Source organism: Schistocerca gregaria, chromosome 3, assembly GCF_023897955.1.
Source record: "Schistocerca gregaria isolate iqSchGreg1 chromosome 3, iqSchGreg1.2, whole genome shotgun sequence".
Classification (NCBI taxonomy): domain Eukaryota; kingdom Metazoa; phylum Arthropoda; class Insecta; order Orthoptera; family Acrididae; genus Schistocerca; species Schistocerca gregaria.
In genome coordinates this window covers 362903270-362927978 of record NC_064922.1, presented here as the reverse complement: position 1 = coordinate 362927978, position 24709 = coordinate 362903270, and the positions used below count along the sequence as shown (strand labels likewise).

The 24709-nt window shown below is 41.2% G+C and overlaps 1 protein-coding gene across 1 annotated transcript in view; it reads right to left on the bottom strand.

Moving 5' to 3' along the window:
• Positions 1-16293: 16293 nt before the first annotated feature.
• LOC126355166 (octopamine receptor beta-3R-like) overlaps positions 16294-24709 on the bottom strand; it is a 160868-nt gene continuing 152452 nt past the window's right edge. The window contains exon 2 of the mRNA XM_050005377.1: positions 16294-23040. Coding sequence (XP_049861334.1) covers positions 22812-23040 — 229 coding nt within the window. The 3' untranslated portion in view covers positions 16294-22811. The remainder of the gene's footprint in view (positions 23041-24709) is intronic.

Here is a 24709-nt window from a genome sequence, read left to right as displayed (position 1 = left end):
GTTTGAAGATTTCTGTATCATCTCATATTTAGCCATTGACACAGCTAATTTCTGCTTCAGATTAGCCCAGTTATATTACGTCTACGTAACCGTGCACTGGCTGTACAGTCATAAAATTAGAACGTTTCTTTTTGATTTCTGAGTATTAAACGAAGACTTGTAGAACGACTCAGAATCAGTCATTTCATTCAGGCTCAGTTCAGAGGCGACATTGCAACTACAGAACAGTGGGTCCAATGTTTCGGAAACATTACGTAGCAGAGAGAAGCGTACTGAAACATTATGCTAAGACGAAGAAAATTAAACATTACACATCTGCTGCAGGATACACGCTTTACAGTAAATACACTCCTGGAAATTGAAATAAGAACACCGTGAATTCATTGTCCCAGGAAGGGGAAACTTTATTGACACATTCCTGGGGTCAGATACATCACATGATCACACTGACAGAACCACAGGCACATAGACACAGGCAACAGAGCATGCACGATGTCGGCACTAGTACAGTGTATATCCACCTTTCGCAGCAATGCAGGCTGCTATTCTCCCATGGAGACGATCGTAGAGATGCTGGATGTAGTCCTGTGGAACGGCTTGCCATGCCATTTCCACCTGGCGCCTCAGTTGGACCAGCGTTCGTGCTGGACGTGCAGACCGCGTGAGACGACGCTTCATCCAGTCCCAAACATGCTCAATGGGGGACAGATCCGGAGATCTTGCTGGCCAGGGTAGTTGACTTACACCTTCTAGAGCACGTTGGGTGGCACGGGATACATGCGGACGTGCATTGTCCTGTTGGAACAGCAAGTTCCCTTGCCGGTCTAGGAATGGTAGAACGATGGGTTCGATGACGGTTTGGATGTACCGTGCACTATTCAGTGTCCCCTCGACGATCACCAGACGTGTACTGCCAGTGTAGGAGATCGCTCCCCACACCATGATGCCGGGTCTTGGCCCTGTGTGCCTCGGTCGTATGCAGTCCTGATTGTGGCGCTTACCCGCACGGCGCCAAACACGCATACGACCATCATTGGCACCAAGGCAGAAGCGACTCTCATCGCTGAAGACGACACGTCTCCATTCGTCCCTCCATTCACGCCTGTCGCGACACCACTGGAGGCGGGCAGCACGATGTTGGGGCGTGAGCGGAAGACGGCCTAACGGTGTGCGGGACCGTAGCCCAGCTTCATGGAGACGGTTGCGAATGGTCCTCGCCGATACCCCAGGAGCAACAGTGTCCCTAATTTGCTGGGAAGTGGCGGTGCGGTCCCCTACGGCACTGCGTAGGATCCTACGGTCTTGGCGTTCATCCGTGCGTCGCTGCGGTCCGGTCCCAGGTCGACGGGCACGTGCACATTCCGCCGACCACTGGCGACAACGTCGATGTACTGTGGAGACCTCACGCCCCACGTGTTGAGCAATTCGGCGGTACGTCCACCCGGCCTCCCGCATGCCCACTATACGCCCTCGCTCAAAGCCCCCAACTGCACATACGGTTCACGTCCACGCTGTCGCGGCATGCTACCAGTGTTAAAGACTGCGATGGAGCTCCGTATGCCACGGCAAACTGGCTGACACTGACGGCGGCGGTGCACAAATGCTGCGCAGCTAGCGCCATTCGACGGCCAACACCGCAGTTCCTGGTGTGTCCGCTGTGCCGTGCGTGTGATCATTGCTTGTACAGCCCTCTCGCAGTGTCCGGAGCAAGTATGGTGGGTCTGACACACCGGTGTCAATGTGTCCTTTTTTCCATTTCCAGGAGTGTAGAAAGGTTACTCAAGTCACACCATTACACGAACAACACAAAGTTTTCTAAGCTGGACTTTCAATAACAAGATTTCACATTCAAGTAAAGAAGAAAGAAATTCAAAGCGGAGTTAAGGAATACTTGTTTTGTAAATAAAACCGCCTTTTCCCGTTGTCACTTAATTTTTGTACACCAGACGCGTTTCGCCTTTTTCTTGTTCTAAGGGACCATCAATGGGATCTATAACGATGCAGTTTTGTTATTTTTAGATAATTAAACAGTTCACATCGCGATTTTTTATGTAAAAAATAATTACTTACGATATGCGATCTGCATTTCCTCTCATCTGGTTAAGAAAATTACCCACTTGGCGTATGCTGAAGACGTATCACACTACTCCAGACTTCGTTTCTAGAAAAACAGGGACTGTGTCACGGAAGGATCTTAAACAAAATGAAACGAAGTATTTGTGAAGTTCATAATCTCATTTTGTACATTTTATTTGACTGCACAGCACTCTGAAGCTCAGTCACCAAACTAGAAAACAGATTGTTTACATTCCTAGTATGTGCCCTATTCTCCATTGATCTTTGGCTGCTTTCTTCCTTATTTTAGAACTTCTATGGAACTTCATCTTTTACTTTCGTCTCTTCAGGTGCTATCTTTCTCTCTCGTTCTTTCTTTCTTTTTTCTTTCTACTCTCTTACCTTCTCACAAGATATATACACTACCAGCCATTAAAATTGCTACACTAAGAAGAAATGCAGACGATAAACGAGTATTTATTGGACAAATATATTATACTAGAACTGACATGTGACTACATTTTCATGTTATTTGGTTGCATAGATCCTGAGAAATCAGTGCCCAGAACAACCATCTCTGACCGTAATAACGGCCTTGATACGCCTGGGCATTGAGTCAAACAGAGCTTGGATGTCGTATCAGGTACAGCTGTCCATGCAGCTTCAACACAATACCACAGTTCATCAAGAGTACTGACTGGCGTGTTGTGACGAGCCACTTGCTCGGACACCATTGACCAGACGTTTTCAATTGGTGAGAGATCTGGAGACTGTGCTGGCCAGGGCAGCAGTCAAACATTTTTTGTATCCAGAGAGGCCCATACAGCACCTGCAAAATGCGGTCGTGCATTATCCTGCTGAAATGTAGGGTTCCGTGGGATCGAATGAAGGGTAGAGGCCGGCCGGTGTGGCCGAGCGGTTCTAGTCTGGAACCGCGTGACCGTTACGATCGCAGATTCGAATCCTGCCCCGGGCATGGATGTGTGTGATGTCCTTAGGTTTGTTAGGTTTAAGTAGTTCTAAGTTCTAGGGGACTGATTACCACAGATGTTAGGTCCCATAGTGCTCAGAGCCATTTGAACCATTTGAAGGGTAAAGCCACGGGTGGTAACACGTCTGAAATGTAACGTCCACTGTTCACAGTGCCGTCAATGCGAACAAGAGGTGACCGAGGTGTGTAACCAATGGCACCCCATACCATAACGCCGGGTGATATACTCTTCCAATGTGCGTTCACCTCGATGTCGTCAAGCACGGATGCGACCATCATGGTGCTTTAAACAGAACATGGATCCATCCGAAAAAATGACGTTTTGCCATTCGTGCCATTCGTGCACCCAGGTTCGTCGTTGAGTACATTATCGCTTGCGCTCCTGTCTGTGATGCAGCGTCAAGGGTAACCGAGCTGATAGTCCATGCTGCTGCAGACGTCGTCGAACTGTTCGTGCAAATGGTTCTTGTCTTGCAAACGCCCCATGTGTTGACTCAGGGATTGAGACGTGGCTGCACGATCCGTTACAGCCGTGTAGATAAGATACCTGTCATCCTGATTGCTAGTGATACGAGGCAGTTGGGATCCAGCACGGCGTTCCGTATTACCCTCCTGAACCTACTGATTCCATATTCTGCTAACAGTCATTGGATCTCGACCAACGCGAGCAGCAATATCGCGATACGATAAACCGCAATCGCGATAGGATACGGTACGACCTTTATCAAAGTCGGAAACGTGATGGTATGCATTTCTCCTCCTTACACGAGGCATCACAGCAACGTTTCACCAGGCAACGCCGGTCAACTGCTGTTTGTGTATGAGAAATCGTTTGGAAACTTTCCTCGTGTCAGCACGTTGTAGGTTTTGCCACCGGTGCCAACCTTGTATGAATGCTCCATTCGTTTCGTGTTTTCTGCTTTAAGTTCACTGAATATGTGTGTGATGTTTACATTTTTGTGTTTACATCCGCCTTCCAGCTGGAAGTTAGCTGGACAAATCATCAGAACATAATTTTTCACAAGTTCTTGCTTACTGCAGTGTTAATGTGTGTTAGTACTTTTTAAATTACTGTAAACGTAGTCATATGTAGCGAATGTGGATGTTTTCGTCGGTTACTCGGTGTGGCAGAAACATTTCACCACTTTTGGTTGGTGTTTCATTAGACTGATTGTATCCAGTAAAACGTCAGATGAGACTCTCCTTTGGGATGTTAGAATATGCAGGGGAGACATGAGAATCGTGCAAGAAGTATTTGTGCCTGTGCATCGCGCGTGTGACAATCTTGGTACTCAGTAATAGATTGTATCTACCCTGTGTATCTCTCTGCCCTGTTGTTGGGACTGCTTGCAAGAGGGCGCGCTAGCAACCGCGGACAGTGATGTAGCGGCGTGCCCGGCCTGCAAGGGATCCTGCCGACAACGAGGTCTTTGAGACGGAGCAGAAGCTCGATTCAGGGATGGATGGAGAAGGAAAGCAGGCTTGCCCTCTCAAAGTAAATATCCCGGCATTTCCCTTAATCAATATATGGAAATCACGGAAAACCTAAAGCACGATGGCCGGACGCGGGTCTGAACCGTCGTCCTTTCGAATGCGAGTCCAGTGTGCTAACTGCTGCGCTACCTCGTTCGGTGCAAGCAAGGAGAAGGGACTTTCTGGCACCGTCGTGGAGAACTGGAGGTCCAGTTTTGCCTTGGGCGTGTAAGCGCTGTGTTGGGCGTGGTCTGTGGAGTGCTATTGGCGCCAGGACCCCAGGTGGAGTTTCACTGCCAGCTACTCTACTGTTGGAGGAAGTGGGTGAGCCTGTTCGGGGAACCGTTGCGTCTCCATATTGTGGTCTATATGGTGAAGCCATTTGTAAAGGTAGTACTTTTGTTCTTAACTGATGTGTGACACACTGCATCCTGGTTCCTTTCGGGGCTTGTGATCGCTTCTTCGTTTTTTTTAGAGCGAAGGTCTAGTTTGTATTTTTCTACCAGGCTGTATTCAGTTGATTTTCTGAACACACACTTGTGATTCGTGGATTGTATTCTGATTTTTGATGGCTACTCATGTTACTGGGTTGCATGGATTGGTTATTTATGTACGGAAGCATGCACTTCGTATCAAATTTTTCTTTAAAGTCAACTACAAACTACTTGTGTGATTTATTACCTATTCAATGTTCGCCAGCCTTCTTTAATTCTTTGATGTTTTGTGTTTTAGTACGATGATGTCTAACGCACTCCTTGCTGAAGTTACGTGGCATATCACATGTTCAGTGCTTTCCAGCCTTCTTTTATTCATTGGAGATATGTATTTTATTAAAAGAGTTTTTAGTGCGTTGCCAAATTTGTTTTATTCGTTGGTGTTTTATATTTTATTAGAATGGTGTTTAATACTGCTTGTCTGTGTGAGTTACAGGAGAGATTAGCCATTATTTAATGCCTTATCTATTGTACTTGGGAGCGAACCCTAAAGAGACCTCACTGTGTATTTCAGATCGCCTCGTGGCACTCACCAAATCATTTTGTATTGTAAAATACTCACACATCTGTGAAAAAGGTATCAATTTTGGTAAGACAGCTGGCCAGCTGCTTCTAGATGATGAGCATTGCTTGTTAGCTATTTTCCATACTAGCAGCCTGTGTAATTTGTTTGTATGCCGTTCCTGCTTGCGAGGCTCAGCTTATTCCTTCTGTATATTTGGTAGGCTATAGGTGTTGCGTGCTTACCTGTAATTTCTGAGATTAAGCGTTTGCTCTATTTTGATGTTCTATATTTCTATTGTATGTGTCACCGATTATATTTACAATTAATTTCACTTATGATTTAATGAAACTGATTATTTTTAAACCGCACTTAAGTGAATCTCAGCAACACTACTGGAAGTGGGCGTTAGTGTAATTTCGGTTAGGCCATTTGTGGCACACTGGATGTTTCTAGGCGATTCGCCGTGAAGTCTTACGAATTTCTGCTTTGAACCTCACGTTTTGATTGGCTATTGCACCAGAAAGCTAATTGTGTTTCTAAGCTTGAAAACCTGCCTACCTACAGAGGCGTGTTCAAGCATATCATTAAGTTCAATCCAAAATAGTTACTAATGAATTTCTTGTATTTTAATCAAATTCTTGTAAATTTTAAAGCACCTTCATGAAGTGGAAAGCTTGTTTGCACGGCCGTTGGTGCAGTTATCTATCTTAAATGCTGTTAAAGTTCTCTCTTGCGAAATTCTGTCCACTTGACATGAGTCAATGTTGCAGTAAAGTGGTCTTTAACATCGGGGCATTGTGTTCATTAATAAAACTTGTACGTAAAATTTAAGTAGTTGAACTTATTTTGGCTTCAGCGTGGTAGACATTTATCATTGGGCCTTAAGCCGTTCGTGCAGTTGTAGTTGCAACCGGTTTCATCAGTTGATGTTCTTGATCTTTAATTGCCTGTTAATAAATCTTGTTGCAACTGCATAATAATTTAAACTGTTTTGCCATTGAATGGTAGATATTTATCGTTGGGCCTCAAGCAGTTTGTGCAGTTCTTAAGTGTAGTTATTGGTTTGGTCAATTGAAGTTCTTGCCTGTTATCATCTGTTAACAAGTAACACCATATGGCAGTTGATAAGTTTTCCTGATAGTGCTTTAAATTATGTCAGAAATTTTGTTTTGGGCCCGCCAATGTACTGTGATTCTTATTTCACATTGCATTCGTGCATTTCGAGAACTGTATCTGTTGCTATAGTGGGCCTTGGCTTTAACTACTTTATTAACTAGTCACCAGTGCTCCTACTGTCAAACAGTGTATTTTCTAACACTTAATAGTTTAATTATTTTGATAGTAAACTGCAGTTCAAGTGTACATAACTTTGTAATCTCAGTACCTTACCCCTCCTCACCCAGCTCCCTACTGCTTCAGCGCCCTTCAGGAAGCGTTAGAAATGGCGTATTTTTAATTAGGTTGAAGAGGTAAAGAAACAACAGCTGCTGGGGAAAATTAACTGACAATAAGAAAAAGGAGAAAACGTCAGAAATCACATTTCAGAATTTAGATAGCTGTCAGTGTGACAAGTAGGGGAAGAGCCTCAGGCAGTTTTTGAGCAAGGTAGAGAGCAGTAGATTCGCAGTAGATAGAAAAGAGTCCTGCTGCTAGGAGAAATCACAGGAGGGCTTTAGGCTAAATGCTACAGGAAATTCTAGGTTAGAATAACTGTTAACAAGCATCGTGGAAAATACTGCCAAATTTAGTCAAGTGCCAGAGAACATGAGGGCTTTGAGCAGAGATTTTGATGAATATGATCAAGTGCATGTAGTAGGAGGAATGGGAAATAGCCTGGCTAGCAATTAAGAAAACTGTAATGAAGGTGACCTGGAGCAAAAAGGGGCAGCAACAGCTCATACTCGTGTGGGGGCTATGGAGTCTTCCAGCACCATGACCAGCTCTGGGTTAACACTGCTGTCTAAGCAAAGAGGTGATTCGGTTGCTTTTGACTGAATAAAAGTCTCAAACTGTGGTGCACCCGTTGCTGCAATTGGGAGATAGGGACACACAAGGCATGGCCCTCATCTGTGTGGGAAAGGGGATTGATCAGCTTAGAACCCTGCAGAAAGTGCGAGGGAACCACAAGCACAAAAGGCCATAGTGTATGTAACAATTTTCCAGAAAACTTAAGTTAATTGTCTCCATCATGATATATATTGATCAGAAAACAAGCTGAATGCTCTTCTGGTATGAATAGAAGACGTGGAAGATCCTGAAGTGACAAATTTTCTGTGCCTCTGTGAAAACCATGTGACCACAGGGGTAGAGACGTTAAATATAAGGGATTGTAGTCTACCATCATTTTCGTGTAGAGTTAACATGGAAAAAGGACGAGCCGCAACATATCTAATACTTGGACAGAAAGAAAAGATATTGATACGAGATGTTTTTGTGTATGTTAGAGCCTAGAAGCATGCACTTGTGAGTTGGTATTGTTGAATACTGGGTAAAAGCAATAAGTGGAAAACGGCCTGTCGATAACATTACCTTATTGCACCTAGTATTGGTTTTCATTTTAGTTGTGCCGCATAATGATGTATACTGTGCTGGGGCCCGATGGAACGGAAAATTTTTATCACTCTGTAGACCCCTCTAGGAAATTTTCAGCCACTTTTGAGAAATCTAGATGCATTATTGCGATATCTGTCAAATACAAAGAAACAGTTAGCATTTTGTAGAAATTTCATTGTAGATTACTTAAAAGACTCTGTCAGAAAAATTAATTGGAATCCTTATTTTGCTGTTTCAGTGCGATTTCGCTAGTAAATTTTCCAGCTCCAGAGTAGCAAGATAGTGGGAGCCTGACTGATAACATTTTTAAAGACAGTGCTCAGGCTGAATCAATGCAACCAGTTGTTAATGGACTATCTGTTCATGATGCACACTTAATGAAAATAAACAATGTACTACCTTATAGCTCGTACAAACCTGTCAGTCTTATTAATGAGAACAGGATTTATAGAATAAGTTAAAAGATGTAGTATGGGACGAGGCATACAGAGAAACAGATGTTAATGCGAAGTTCAATATATTACATAGCAAATTTGTGATAGTATTTGAAAGAAGCTTTCCTAAAAGTTATCTAGAAGGGCTATTAAGGAAACAAGTAAACCATGAATACCTAAAGGGATTAAAATTTCATGTAAGGCGAAAAGAGAAATTTATAGACAGGCCATAATACGTCATGATCCCACGTTACTTGCATTCTAAAAAAATTGTAAAACATTAAGCAAAGTCATTAAAATATCCAGAAATATGCTTGTTGTGACAAATATTAATAGTGAAGATTAAAGCTATACGGGATATTGTGAAATGGGAAACACGACAGTTAGTCAGTGTACAGTGAGTCTGTTAATGGTGTGAGTGATAATTTACAAGTTGAGAATATTTTTAACAATAAATTCATAAAAGTTGCACCAGAAGTAGAAATCAATGGATCAACTGAAGAAGCAAACAAATTAAAAATGTCACTCCACAAAACTTTAAACAAGGGGAAATACCACTAACAACCTTCACCATAACTAATGTAACTAAACTAGCTCTACAAAACAAAAACTCATACAGTGTTGATGGAATTTCAGACAGAATTCTCGAAAGTTGTTAGTAATGAGTAATGTCCTCAGTAAAATGTGCAATGCATCTCTGGCACAGATAATTGTACCAGATAGACTAAAACCTTCAACTGTTAAACCTTTTTATAAGAAAGATAACAAGAAAGATTTAAATCATTAACTTCCATTTTTCATACCGACATCTTTTTCCAATGCATTCGAAAAAATTATGTCTTCTATTCTCATACATAAGTAGAAACAATTTTCTTAATATGTCACCATTTGGATTCCAAAAGAGTTGCTCGACTAGCATGCTATTTACACATTCACTCATCAAATATACCAAGCCCATAAAAACAAAACATCACTGGTTAGTATGTTTGTCATCTTTCCAAGGGATATGAATCCTTATGTCATGTCACTGTCTTATAAAAATTATTATTTTTTGAACTGATAGCTTTACACACATAACAGGCAAAATGCAGAAAGTTGGGCTGAATAATTTATTGTTCGAAGGTGAGATAATTTTATTGATGAAAAACGAAAAAAAAATCATGAAGGGAGTCCCACAAGGCTCAAGTCTGAGTCCACTGCTGTTCCTTATATATGTGGATAATGTTTCAATAAATATAAGCAGCAATGGTACTTTTTGCAGATAATTATAGTGGTATAATAAATCCAATTAGAGAGAAAGCAACAAAAGATATTATTAATAACGTTTTTCAAAGAATTAATAAGTGGTTCTTTGCAAATGCGCTCGCTTTTATTTTTGAGAAAATATAATATATTCAGTTCTATGCAACAAATAGATACATACGAACATATGATGTAGCACTTGAGTAGCAGTCATTAAAAGAGCAGAATGCTCCAAATTTTGGGTGTACATAGACGATAAGCTGAACTGCAAGAAGTATATTACTAAGCTGTTCGACTACTTTTTCTCTTCATACAATTGCTAGTCTTGGAAACAAAAAACTCAGTCTCCTGACATATTTCGCATATTTCTACTCAACAGTGTCTTATGGAATAAGTTTTTGGGATTCTCATCAGTTAGAAAGCATTGATTGTACAAAAGGGAGCAATAAGAGCAATGTCTAGCGTTCACAGCTGCTCGTCACGATGGCACCTTTTCGAGGAGCTATTTATTTCAACTCTACCATCCCAATACATGTGTTCCCTATCGAGATTCGTCGTAAATAATCCATAATAATGTGAGAAGAACAGTAATATCCTTACCAACATCACTAAATAAAAAAATAATTTTTTATCCATTATTAAAGCTATTTCTAGTTAGTCCAGTACACAGGAAGAAGAATTATTGATTATTTCCTAACCCATAAACTGCCTGACAGGGAGAAAAGAAGCAGTTAAATTTATCCTATAATAATTTCTCATGTATGAATTTTTATTTAAAAAACATTAGCTTGTAGAAAACTTAGTTATTAAATCTACTGATGGCTAAAAATTTTACGTTCATTAATGTTAACAGTAATAACGTATCCATATCCTACAAATTGTCTCGTTGCACATCGTTCAAATGATCTACAGAATATGTACCTAACTAGTTAACTTTTTGAATAATCCGTTTCCATTCTGCTATTGATCATTGTATGATGAAGTTTTTTTTCTATGTTAAGCTGTGACTAGATTTTAGTATTTTTAAACCTGAATCAATTTTTTTTCTGGTAGTGTTTGTCGCAAGTTAAGAGTTGGTAAACGTAGACTGAGAGGATGTGTATATGTTTGAGAAAAATGGACAAGCCACGAAATAATCGTATCCTTTTGCGCGGAAATACTTGTGAGCGTCCCTTTACGTAGTGGAATCCTGATTAAAACAGACACATCGGTCCATAGCTATACTACTGGAACTATATAATGGATGTATGTGAGTAGAAGTACCTTATTCGTACTACAACAGTATACATGACAACGAAATGTTAGCGCTGGCTGAGTTTATATGAGAAAGATCCTTCCTTTCTGGTGTCCTTTACGCAACTTACGCTTGGTCGGGACTAATATGCCATTACTCCGGTTTTGCGGAGAACCAACCACACCCGTAAATGGGTTTTTATTGCCATGGGGTCAGCAGTGCCAAAAGCATTGTCTTGCAACTGCCTGCTCCCCGCTCCCCCTATTTTTCATATTATTGTTGAAGTGAACAACGTATATCACTTTAGCAAGTTCTGAGTTATTGTTTTCCACGCCTACCATAGTGTTATTTTGGTATTCATGCATCCATAGGTGCCCACTTCCATTCGCATCCTTATTTAAAAGCTTCGGTGCGTCAGTGTCACGTGTTAGGCGGTCATTCTCACTGCAGTATTATCTAAACTCGTAATTAGTGGAAAAGGTAGTGTAGTAATAAAAATCTCTTGAAAAGATTTGTTACTAGCAGTTGTTGTCTTTATTGTACACGGAATGGATAAATATTCGTATAAATAGGGATCGGATTTTTTGCATTAGTTCATTTGTGCTCACCTAACAGATGAAAGCAAAACGTTATTTCGTCTTTAGAGCTGTGCATTGTATAGTTGTTACTCTATTTTGTGCATATAGTGTAGAAGCTAGTTATAAATAAGCAACAATTGCTGAGGCTGCCGAAAACATACATGTTATGCTTTTGTTGTTCTGTAATAGACAATCGCTTTTTTGCATTTCAGTATTGTACCACAAATGATTCCTCTATTTGTCATTTTTACTAGAAAAAACAGGTATCGAATCGTACTTTTAACGTGCCTGCCGTCATAATCTCAGTATGTCTTTTGCTTGTGTGAAATAGATAAACTTCTTTCTTCTGTCGTTTGGGGTAGGATATTGTGTTTATTCCGTAAGTTGACACAGCACCAAACTCTACATATTCTGGTTCCTATACCACGCAGCATGAAATGAAACGTACCTTCAGTGGGCTGAGCAAACCCATGCTCTTTTATGGTGGAAGATTCGAGTAGAGACCAGACGAACCTTGTCACCTTTAGACAGCGTTCTCGGGGATATGCTATCTACAGTGCGTTATGATCTTTGGAAGCGATTTATATTACCTGCCTAACCAATTAGGAGAGACGAAGGACGAACAAATCGAGAAATGTTCAATAAAGTCCATGGAAATTCGGCGCCAAGGCTACCTTTTGAAAATGACACTGCACTTCCAACTGCAGTAAGAAAGATAACCTGACAATCTTGCTGAACTGTAAGTTTATTTCGGAAAACAACCTAAAGGAGAATTTTTTTGCTGTCTGAGACCGAAAATTCCACATAGATTTTAGAAGCTGACAGAACTGTGGTATGAGTTTTCCGAAGTGTTCCTGAGACACATAACTATACGACACTGATATGGAAAACCTGCAAGTAAGATATTAGATCTATTGGAAATAAGACATTCCAAGAGACGTTAAGAATAAAGGACATACGCACAGAAAGAAACAAAGAGGTCCAAATAAATAAGGAATAAAGTATTTGGTAAACATCGCCAGAAGAATAGTCATGTTAAAGAACATGTTCAAAACTGTCCATGAGTAGTTTATATGAGGATGGAGGGATTAGAGACATTGAGGTGGTTTTGTTTGAGAGCTATCGAGCAGGCAGTAAGAAGAAATGGGGAACACGGTAAATGTTTAAATAATTTACGGGTTTGCTGCCGGGTGATGTCGTCGACCACCGCCAATATTTCGATAGGAGCACACCCTGCCATTCTCAATGCACAACTGCAAGGAGGAAGCAATGTGCAAGGGAATTTAATACCTCGGTTCACGGAGGAGAAACAAGGAAGCTACCACACACAGAACAAGTAACCGCAAAGTCAACACACAACCAAAGATAACCCACATCAGAAATACCGATAGTGACTATTAATCGACAGGTGAGGTAGCCCTAATTCTGTCCCTCTGTTTTTTGAAGAGAGACAGAGCCGGATTCCAAGCAGCATTTAGACAAAATTGACCATCTCTGTTTATAAGGTTGCTGTTGTAAGCGTGTGTGACGCTTATTTTCAATACACCGGTCTTCCACAGTCCTGATTGTCTGACCAATGTATGACATGGCACAACTGCAAGGAATACGATAGGCACCAGCCTCACGCTAACCAAGATCATCGTTTACGGACGCCAGCAGGGCCTTCATCTTAGAAGGTGGTCGCAAAACACATGTCACGTCATACATCAGAAAAATACGACCAATCTTGTTGGAAATGCTTCGTGCATAAGACAAAAAGGCCGTAGACTTAGGTGCCACTTCGTTACTATCATCACTTCTGACGAAAGGTGAGTTCGAGATGTGATAGCTCAGCTGCCAAACTTTCAAGATTTGAGATAACGAGGGCCCTGTGAACCAAGGTACAAAGTACTCCTTCACGCTGAGCTGGGTGGTGACAACTATCAGCTCGCAGATACGCGTCAGTGTGAGTAGGCTTCCTATAAACTGAATGTCCCAACGTACCATCATTCTGACCAACACATCAAGGAAGGGAATGCATCCATTCTTTTCCACCTCCATAGGAACTGAATATTAAGGTGGATTGATTTCAGGTGTTCCAAAAGCCGGTTTAAATTCTCAGTACCCTGAGGCAAACAATAAAAGTATCGCCTACATATCTGAAAAATATGCTGACTCCAATGCAGGTTCCTCAAAGTCCTCCATTAACAGGGTGGCCACAGTAGGTGACAACGGGCTTCCCATTGCAGCTCCATCAGTCTCTTCGTAGTACTGACCACTGAATAAAAAGTAAGTGGAAGTCAGCACACGTCGAAACAAATTTGTTAACTCGATACCAAATTTAACCTCAATTAGCACAGTTAGCGTTCTGGCGCCGAGCAGTGTGTCAGCAGTGCGCAAGTACCAACAAGTGGCTTATTTAGCGTTCATATGAGTGTAGCAGTCAAGTTGAAAATTTGTTTGAGTGTTCTTAGCGCACTTGTTTAGTTAAATCCGTCGAATCACTGTGTAGTTTCGTATTTAGCAGGGGAAGAATTGCATTTTAATATCTGTGACGTGTAAAGTCGCGTAGTCGTCTGTCAATTGTTTGTTTCTTTCAAATATTCTTTGTACGTTAGTGACAGTACAGTTAGATTGCTGCCACCAAGCAGTGTGTCACCAGTGCGCAAGTAACAGCATTACTGCATTTAGTAGGCAGTCTTGTATTTTAATAACCATTTAAATTATGTGTCGAATTGTTTGTGCTCTCTGTAGATTAGTTCAGACGTTCTTTGCACAACAGTACTTAGCATGGATAGGGACTGCGACTGCTGTGTTCGGATGCGGGCTGAGTTGGCATCCCTTCGTTCTCAGCTTCAGGCATTGTTGGCTTCAGTCACACAGCTTGAGGCTGTTGCGAATGGGCATCACTATGGGGGTCTGGAAGGGGATTTGTCGGGGACGGCCAGATCGTCGCACGCATCACCCGATCGGACTATGGCTGTGGCTGCCCGGGATACTGCCCACATTGAGGCTGACCCCTCACCTGTGGTAGAGTGGGAGGTGCTAAAGACACTCCGGAGGGCTGAACGGAAGGCCTCTCCAGTTTGTCTGACGAACCAGTTTCAGGCTCTGTCTCCGGCTGATACTGATCTTCGGCCGGACATGGATGCTTGTCCTGTTCCAGAGATTGCTCCTCAGTCTGCAAGATCCAGGCGGTCGCAGAGGGTGGGCTTACTGGTAGCTGGGAGCACCAACGTCAGGCGCGTAATGGGGCCCCTTAGGGATATGGCTGCAAGGGAGGGGAAGAACGATGTGCACTCCGTGTGCATACCGAGGGGAATCATTCCAGATGTGGTAAGGGTCCTTCCGGATGCCATGAAGGGTACAGGTGCACCCATCTGCAGGTGGTCGCTCATGTCGGCACCAGTGATATGAGTCGCTATGGATCGGAGGAAATCCTCTCTGTCTTCCGGCGGCTATCTGATTTGGTGAAGACCGCCAGTCTCGCTAGCGGGATGAAAACAGAGCTCACCATCTGCAGCATCGTCGACAGGACTGACTGCGGACCTTTGGTACACAGCCGAGTGGAGGGTCTGAATCAGAGGATGAGACGGTTCTGCGACCATGTAGGCTGCAGACTCCTCGACTTGCGCCATGGGGTGGTGGGGTTTAGGGTTCCGCTGGATAGGTCAGTAGTCCACTACATGCAGCAGGCGGCTACACGGGTAGCAGGGGCTGTGTAGCGTGGACTGGGCGATTTTTTAGGTTAGATGGCCTCGTGAAAGTACAGAAAGGGCAACAGCCTCAAAGGGTGCGGGGCAAAGTCAGGACATGCGGGTACCCAGGAGCATTCGGTATTGTAATTGTAAACTGTCGAAGCTGCGTTGGTAAAGTAGTGGAACTTCAAGCACTAATAGACAGCACCGAAGCTGAAATCGTTATAGGTATGGAAAGCAGGCTGAAGCCAGAAATAAATTCTGACGAAATTTTTACAAAGGCACAGACGGTGTTTAGAAAGATTGCATGCAACCGGAAGTAGCGTGTTTGTCGCTGTTAGTAGTCGTTTATCCTGTAGTGAAATAGAAGTGGATAGTTCCTGTGAATTATTATCGGTAAAGTTTACACTCAACAACCGAGCTAGGTTAATAATTGGCTCCTTTTACCGATCTCCCAACTCACTAGCGTTAGTGGCAGGAGAGAAAATTTGGAATACATTTAACATAAATTTCCTCAGCATGTTATAGTCTTAGGTGGAGATTTCAATTTACCATATATAGACTGGGACACTCAGATGTTTACGACGGGTGGTAGGGGCAGGGCATAGAGTGACATTATACTGAGTGCACTATTAGAAAATTACCTGGGTAACTAAGTACTACACACCATCACACATATATAGTTAGCATTCTTCATTAAATCAATGAAAACAAGACTGTGTATTCCGATCCTATCCGAAGCTAAGACAATAGTGGGAGTGCATACTGCATTGTGCTTACTTTGATATGGAAATTCATTTCCAAATAGCGACGTTCGTGTGTCGTAGGGTTATTAAATTAATGACATTACATAAACAGATGGTTCCTTACAGGGAAATTGCATAGATTGTAAGACTTTGAGACACATGCGTCTTATAGAAATAAGGAAATAAGTTTTCCACTTTTTCCTCCCTCGTCTTGCATCATGCAAGGAGACCTGAAAATGTTTCACGATGCAAACACTGTAGTATTAGCTTGGGAACGGGAGGTGGAAGACTTCATATAAACATTATTGTATTCAGATACAATATTATTTACAATTATCACAACATAGTTTTCACAGTATTTATCAAACATTTGTACAAAACAAGGAAACAGAAAAACAATCTGTTTTATACAAAACTCATTTACAATTATTCTTTACATTGATTGCATCTAGTATGCGCATCACTCCAAAATAATAACACATTTTCTTTTTACAGAGTTACATAGCTCTCCAGTTGTATATACAGCTCACGCAGCGCAGTGCATTTCCTAGCCGTTCTTTACAGAGATCATATACGTCTACTGAGGACAGGCTTTTGCGCAACAGTTGCGCTAAGCAGCATGTTAGACAGGGTTTCAGGTATACTTGCGGGTAATCCTCCGTGGAGGAGTGTACACTCTAAATAGTAACCATATCACAGACAATAGTACGGCGTTGCCGCGACCGGTAAACTTGGTGGTAGGCACTGTGACAGACGAAAACAGATCAGCACGCTTCAGAAACCAATCACATAAATTAACCTTGTTTGATTGATAAACCTTAACAGCAGATAACATGAGAACCCGTCACAATAACTACCACTCTACCTCCACCGGTTTAGGCTTTTTAATGAGTCAGTTAATATTTACAATATTTACAAATTTACAACCCGTATTTTGTGGCTACACTATGTTGAAATTCTGAAAGGGGTCATTTTACAAAATCTTCGAGGAGAAATGATTTCACAGTAACTGACCTATCGTAAGGTGTGCATTAGAGGTTTTACGAATAAGATACTAGAACAAAAGAGCAACACATATGATTGATTTATTATACCTTAAATAGGTATTGTGAGAATGTGATGTGATTGAGAAAGTTAGAAAAACTGAGTACTTATGTTAGAACTCAATAACAGAAATAATGAATGAACACAGGATATTTTCAAATATAGAAATTTTTTATGCAGAGAAAATTAAAAAAAAGAAAGTACCCTAAATTAAAACATGACTTAAATGGATATAACTGCTCAAAAGCAGTTATCTAAACTGTAAATTATTTCACTTCGAAAACATCTTATGATTTTCCTATACTTAACATGGTATAAATATGTAATAGTCGACAAAATAATGAAAACAACTGCGGGCGCTGGAGATTAAAGTGTTTGCTACAAGGAGAAGACGTGCACTGAGAATAAAACTGCCTGTCAATTGCTGAGCTAACCGAGAAACATGTCACTCATTTTTAGCTGGTTTTGTGAGGTAGTGACAGATACATCGGAATGGTAACAAAGCGAAATAAAGTGATAGGTAGATTTAAAGAAGTATAATACTAAAGTATCTGAGCGTATTGTTTTCATATGTTAGCTGCTTTCATACAAATGAATCATTTGTTCCACAGGTTAGTGTATCTACAAATAAAGAGCCATTATGAAATAGACATAAACGAATTTTTAAGAATATTCAGCGTTTATTGTAGAGTTTTTTTTGTTCGAAAGAGTATCTGCAGTCTCATGTTAGAGGGTCGTAAAATAATTTGACGGCTACAAGCAGTTATTTAAACATTAATCAATTGAGTGTCCGTCCTTGACGATTGGTTCTAGAGAAGACAAATGAGCTGTGTTTGTACTGAGTTACACAAAAGAAGGAGGGTGGTGGGAGATTCAATGGGAATCAGTAAGTACTGTACATAGTAATGTTATTTACATGAAATTTTGTAGAATGATTTTAGTTACAGTGAATACTTTACGGTAATAAGTTGTACATTTGTATAGAGCAATGACTTAATACTGCTATTTTCAGAGACCCATTGCATCATTTCGGCACCAAATGAGTTCCCCCTACTGCATTTAGAAATTCACTTTACCCAGCGTAAAATAGATTTACACTTGGAAAAACTCTCTGGTTGGATGTTAATCTGTACAAACTATTTACATCACTTAACACACTAAAAAAACTCAACAATATAACCGTTTCTAAGTCTTTTGCTTCTTATCTATGATAAACAACAACTACAATTTAAATAAATTATTTTCATACATGTCTGTAACTATCAAAATGATTTCAGCGTTCTGTTCTTCAAATGATGGTAGTAGTTGGAGACCATCTGTCACAGATAACTGTTCATAAATTACATTCTCGTTTTGATGCTGTAGAACAGTCATCTTTATATTGTAAAACTACTGAAGTAATTGATTTCCGTTGATGGAACATATTTATCTGACAGATAATTGCGGGAGCTTTACATATTTAGAGTCAAGTCATAAAAAGAGTCAGTATTATACTTATTTCATTCACATGCTGTAACTGTATAATTGTTTTATTTTTGTTATAAAAACAAGAAAGGAATAGAGTTTGATCAATACGAAATTAATGTAAAGAAATAAATAGAAACATGAAGGTGAAGGACTAACACTTCGGAAGATCAGTTCAGAATTCCATTTAAACACTGAAGTAAAATAAAGAACACAATATGTTTCAATTAATGTCATTTGGGAGAAATAGGCTTTTTTGTTAACGGAAACGTCTCTAAATTAGCATCCCCTGAAAATTTAAAAAACAAGGACTGTTTTTTCATTCACATGTGACCCATTTCCTCTTTCAAATATCTGAATTTGTGTTAACGCAGTAAACTTCTCTTGTTGCAACTGCTTGTATGTTACAGCATGCTTTGTTTATGTAGTATGTAATGGAAAAGAAAGAGAAAGGTCTTCCAGATGTGAAGCTTTCGTGGAAAATCCTTTGCCAAAGCAATCAGTAATTAAAATAAACGAATGACCCAACATGAATCCATTACAGTTCGGAACCAAACTGAACATAAACCAGGTTTTCAATGTTAGAGCTAATCGCTTATAAACACTCGTTTATTAGATGCGTTACGAGGGATGTTCCTTTAGGTAATTTACCTAGTGGTGAAGCCGTTTATACCGAAAAATGTTTCTTTGTCATAAATAAGAAAAGTTTTGATTCAGATTGGTGTTTAAATATAGTTACTGGAACATATTTAGAGCACACTGAATTTCTCATGGATCCCATTCTGTTGCTCGACATACAGGGACATCACCTTTTTAATCTTCAGTTTGAGACTACTGTGTCATTGACGTAATAATGTACGATTGTTTTAATATTTATTTTCATCAGTATGTTGTAACGTGACGACGCAACAACGGAAACTAACTTTTCCTCTTCTATTAGTTCCACCGTTGTTACTGGCATTGCTTGATGCACAAATTGTCACCGACGAGCGTCTTCACAGAAGTCTTTCGTTTTCGCCGCATTCCTCGCAGCCCAGAGCAAACGTCGTTATATTAAACAACAGAGTTCACTTGGAAGACACAAAACTTTGTCAGTTAGGCAAACAGCTATTTTTTAGTTTTTAACTGCTTGTTTCGAACTATTTTAGCTGAAAACATTTGCGAACACCGACAGTTCTTAGTATTTACTGGACTGAACTTCTGTGACGTATTAAAATTCTTAGGTACGCAAAGCCCGGAATCTGGACCATGCCTTTCGTATGGAATGCTGTCCCATACAAGCTACTCAAATCAACATCACAGAAACCTTTTTGTGCATATGTCTGTTTTCCTACACTGCCTCTTCCGTCGACCAAAAGTAGGACACTTGAGAGGATACACATGGTCCGAAGAACAGATTAGTCTCAGAATATGGACAGAAATTCCACCCAAGCAAATTTGAGATATTGTCTCTCCGATGTGGTTTGTCTTGGAGTGTCAGTTGGAATAAGGTAGAGAAACTAGGAAATGATGATTTTTTTGTGGTTTGAAGTATATACTCCAATTTCCTTGTAAACCAATGAGAAATATTTAGGTTGAGGAGTCCCACAGCTCGTATTTATTTAAAGTCATATTGAATCACCAACAACCGTAGGTGAAAGTTGTTTTATTTGCACGAACTCAGTCTTAACATAAAGCCATCAGGTACGGTAATGTTTTATCAGTTAAGCAGTTGTGTGTGGTTGTATGCGTGACATCCAAAAATATTATGACCAAAAAAAATTACGATAATTATATCTGTCAACGTTATGTGTATTTGACCGAATTTGGTGGCATAAATGAAGTGATTCATGATAGCTGCTTTTAGTGGCTGTCTATGACTTTCAGTACCAACACGATTGATTGCGTTACATTTAAGAGAACATTTACATACCTAAATCTGAAAATTTTTCTTGTTGACCTTGTGATTGACGTAGTGTTCTAAATTTTTCTCACATTTCCTGCGTATACTGTTACCCAGATTTTCTATTTTTGGTATCTGAAAATAGGATTCTGGAGCAGTAGTATTGATGTTAAAATGCGTCATGGCTCTGCAGAAATATTTCTTTGTGTCACAAAAGTGGCGAACTGGATGATTTGAGCGCTACTTCGCTTAGTAACTTTACGAACACCTTTTCTATTATGCAGACCATGCTTATGCCATTGCCGGCAAGTACGTTCCATCACAACTACATATATCAGCTTAAATAAAATTCGGAAATAGCAGTTCTGCCGCAATGGGTGTCCCAATCTGTTTATTGAAACTGTTATTATTGTGGAAAAATTATTTATAATAGACCTGTCGGTTTATCATGCAGGAAATCGAACTAATTCATTGCCTTGCAGACCAAATAACTCAATTGTGCACGAATGCACAACTATGTAAACATTAATTTTAAGAAAAGTAAATTTCATAATGCCCAAAGGCTGTTGATCAGTAAATCCTTATGACCAATCGGTTCATTTTATCATTTGCAGCCTACCTGCCTAGCAATACTTGCTAATCTAACAGAGACCATTATCCACGACTGCAATCAGTTATCAGCTAGTAGATCAGTCATCTACCTCCCCCCCCCCCCCTCCTCGTCCTCCTCCACGACCACCACCACCACCACCACCATCATCAACACAGTGCCTAACAACAGATTTTTCTTTCAACACTTTTATTTATAATCTGACGACAGCTATTTTATTAAATGAGAAATTAATGAATCAATACTTCTCACTAAACAAAGCTATCAACTCTGTAAAAAAAATGATTCCGCGTTATTTCTCTTTCTGGTCACACTTACTTCATCTGCCCCCCACAGTCCCACTTAACATCACCCAAGACAAAACCTGTGCACTATACTTATTGCTTGTAAATTACTTAGATACTGCATTCCTTACTTCTGAAACGGCAGAAATTAAAAGACTTCACGTTGGTGAAGTTTTGTGCCTGACCACTGCCGCTAATAATAATACTGATAATAATACTGTGTACGCTCTACAGTAGTGCAGTAGCTATTACGTAGTTGCTGCCATGTTGTGCTCTCAGTTCTGTTACTGTTATGCAGTGAATAATAAAGTAATTTATGGTTTGTTGCGGGTACTACCTGCAACTGAAAGAAGTCATGTTCATGAGATATTTAAGCAAATGTGATGTGTATGTCTCAATTTTACTGTCATAGATGCGTGATACAAAGTACAATATACGTGTGTAGTGAGTAGTGTGAGGAAGTGAAATTGTGCTATGCAATAACATCTGTCACGACTATTCTTTCTATAAACATCACCTTGTAAAATAGTGCAGGGCTGAACTTCATTCACCTAACTAAGACATAGTGGTATGGAGGATATTAGGAAGAGCCTTCCTAATAACATTCACTTTGCGATGTCTCAGTTAGCTGAAGGAAGTCTATGAACCGTATGACCACAGTATATTGCTGTATACAGTTGACATTCGCAAATAATGGGACAAATGTAACCTTCTGAAGAAGGACACTAAGTGCCCGAAACTGATTAAGATATTAAATTTCTTTTATTCAACTGGTTACTGATTATTTAGATGTATAAAAAATTGATATTACCCGTTGGATTGTTCTCTGCAATTTAATGCACAGTTTTGTAAACCATACAGTAGCTGACGTCGTGCCTTCCAGTATCCTGTAAATTCGCAGAAATGGTGTAATTGGAAATCTATGTAACCAGTATTGTAGTCTTATGAGATAATAGCAGTGATCTTTTAGACAATTTAGTTTCGTGATCATAACACAACTGAACGTTCTTTTGAAGCGTTGGAAAATTTAGTTTCGCCCCTTAGTGGTAATTACCTCAGGTTGGGAGCCCAATAATGTATAAGCAGCAGTAAGAAATCGATAGTCAGTAAAGCAGTGGTTGCAGTTTCTGAATATGACACTTTCAAATGTTTACGAGCTGTGGGGCACAACCTGTATAAATTTTATATGTCAGAATTTTAATCCGTAGCGAATGTTCGGTCCAGCAAATACTCCAGTCTTTTTTTCATACTCTCCCTTAATTTTCGTATTGTTTATGTTACTTAATAGAAGCGTGGCCGAGTGCACAGTGTTTTCATGCCTCCTCTGTCATTGTCGACATTGGAGAGGAGCGTTGTAACACAGGAAGTAGAGGGAGTGCTAGAAATGAAGATGATGGTAGGGGGGAGAGAGCACGTCCTGTGGCCTGTGGTTGTGCTAGAGTGGACCACTGACACCGCTGACGACTGGCGGCGCTGAGTCAGCGCCGAGGATCAGAAGCGGTGCTGGTTTTGGCGGCCGAGCGCGTCTGGCCGCAGCAGCCTCAGCTAGACGTAGTGCGCCGCGGGCGTGTCGGGTTTGCGGCAGCAGGCGCTGCGGAAGCAGCACGGGAAGAAGCACTGCAGCGTGTTGCCGAAGGCGTCGCGGAAGTCGCGGTTGAAGTACGCGTAGATCAGCGGGTTCAGCGCCGAGTTGAAGTAGCCGATCCAGAACAGCACCGCCACCACCACGTCCGGGCAGTGGCACGCCTCGCCGCACAGCGTCGTAGTCACGTACCTGGCGACACAACATACGGGAATCTTTCAGCGTCGCCACAAATATAAGTATTATTCGTCGACCTATATATACAGCGTGTTACAAAAAGGTACGGCCAAACTTTCAGGAAACGTTCCTCACACACAAATAAAGAAAAGATGTTACGTGGACGCGTGTCCGGAAACGCTTAATTTCCATGTTAGAGCTCATTTAATTTCGTCAATATGTACTGTACTTCCTCGATTCGCCGCCTGTTGGCCCAATTAGAGGAAGGTAATGTTAGCTTCGGTGCTTGTGTTGACATGCGACTCACTACTCTACAGTACTAGCATCAAGCACATCAACAGGTTAGTGTTCATCACGAACGCGGTTTTGCAGTCAGTACAATGTTTACAAATGCGGTGTTGGCAGATGCCCATTTGATGTATGGATTAGCACGGGGCAATAGCAGTGGCGTGGTACGTTTGTATCGAGACAGATTTCCAGAACGAAGGTGTCCCGACAGGAAGACGTTCGAAGCAATTGATTGGCGTCTTCGGGAGCACGGAACATTCCAGCCTATGACTCGCGACTGGGGAAGAATTAGAACGACCAGTACACCTGCAATGGACGAGGCAATTCTTCGTGCAGTTGACGATAACCCTAATGTCAGCGTCAGAGAAGTTGCTGCTGTACAAGGAAAAGTTGACCACGTCACTGTATGGAGAGTGCTACGGGAGAACCAGTTGTTTCCTACCATGTACAGCGTGTGCAGACACTGTCAGCAGCTGATTGGCCTGAGGCTGAGATTCATTGGGAGAGTCCTTAGAAAATGTAGTACATCAACAAAGGAGATGGCTTACAAAACACTCATTCCACCTATACTTGAGTATTGCTCATCAGTGTGGGATCCGTACCAGGTCGGGTTGACAGAGGAGATAGAGAAGATCCAAGGAAAAGCCGCGCGTTTCGTCACAGGGTTATTTGGTAAGCGTGATAGCGTTACAGAGATGTTTAACAAACTCAAGTGGCAGACTCTGCAAGAGAGGTGCTCTGCATCGCGGTGAGGCTTGTTGTCCAGGTTTCGAGAGGGTGCGTTTCTGGATGAAGTATCGAATATATTGCTTCCCCCTACTTATACCTCCCGAGGAGATCACGAATGTAAAATTAGAGAGATTCGAGCGCGCACGGAGGCTTTCCGGCAGTCGTTCTTCCCGCCAACCATACGCGACTGGAACAGGAAAGGGAGGTACTGAGAGTGGCGCGTTAAGTGCCCTCCGCCACACACCGTTGGGTGGCTTGCGGAGTATAAATGTAGATGTAGATGTAGATGTAGACCGAAGTCGGTCACATGTAATCGCACTACAGGAGAATGGAAAAGAAAAGGTGACGATCAGTTTGGTTGTTGGAAAGGTAATGAAACCAGTGAGTCAGTTTTCAGATTGAGCCTGATACTGGAAGCAATATTTCCCAGAACTCGTCGACCTAAAAAAACGCTCGATAATGTAACATGTAATGAAGGCGTGAAGCAAGGTGATAGTCTCTCCACTGTCCTATTCAATATGGCCCTGCAGAGTGTAGAAAATAAGATCGACAAAAGAGGCGCCATATTTATAAAGCCTAGCCAGATATGTGCATACGCTAATGACACTGGAAGCCAGAAGCACCCCTTAAGATGTAAACATCACTGGGAAATGCTTTAAAGGAGTGT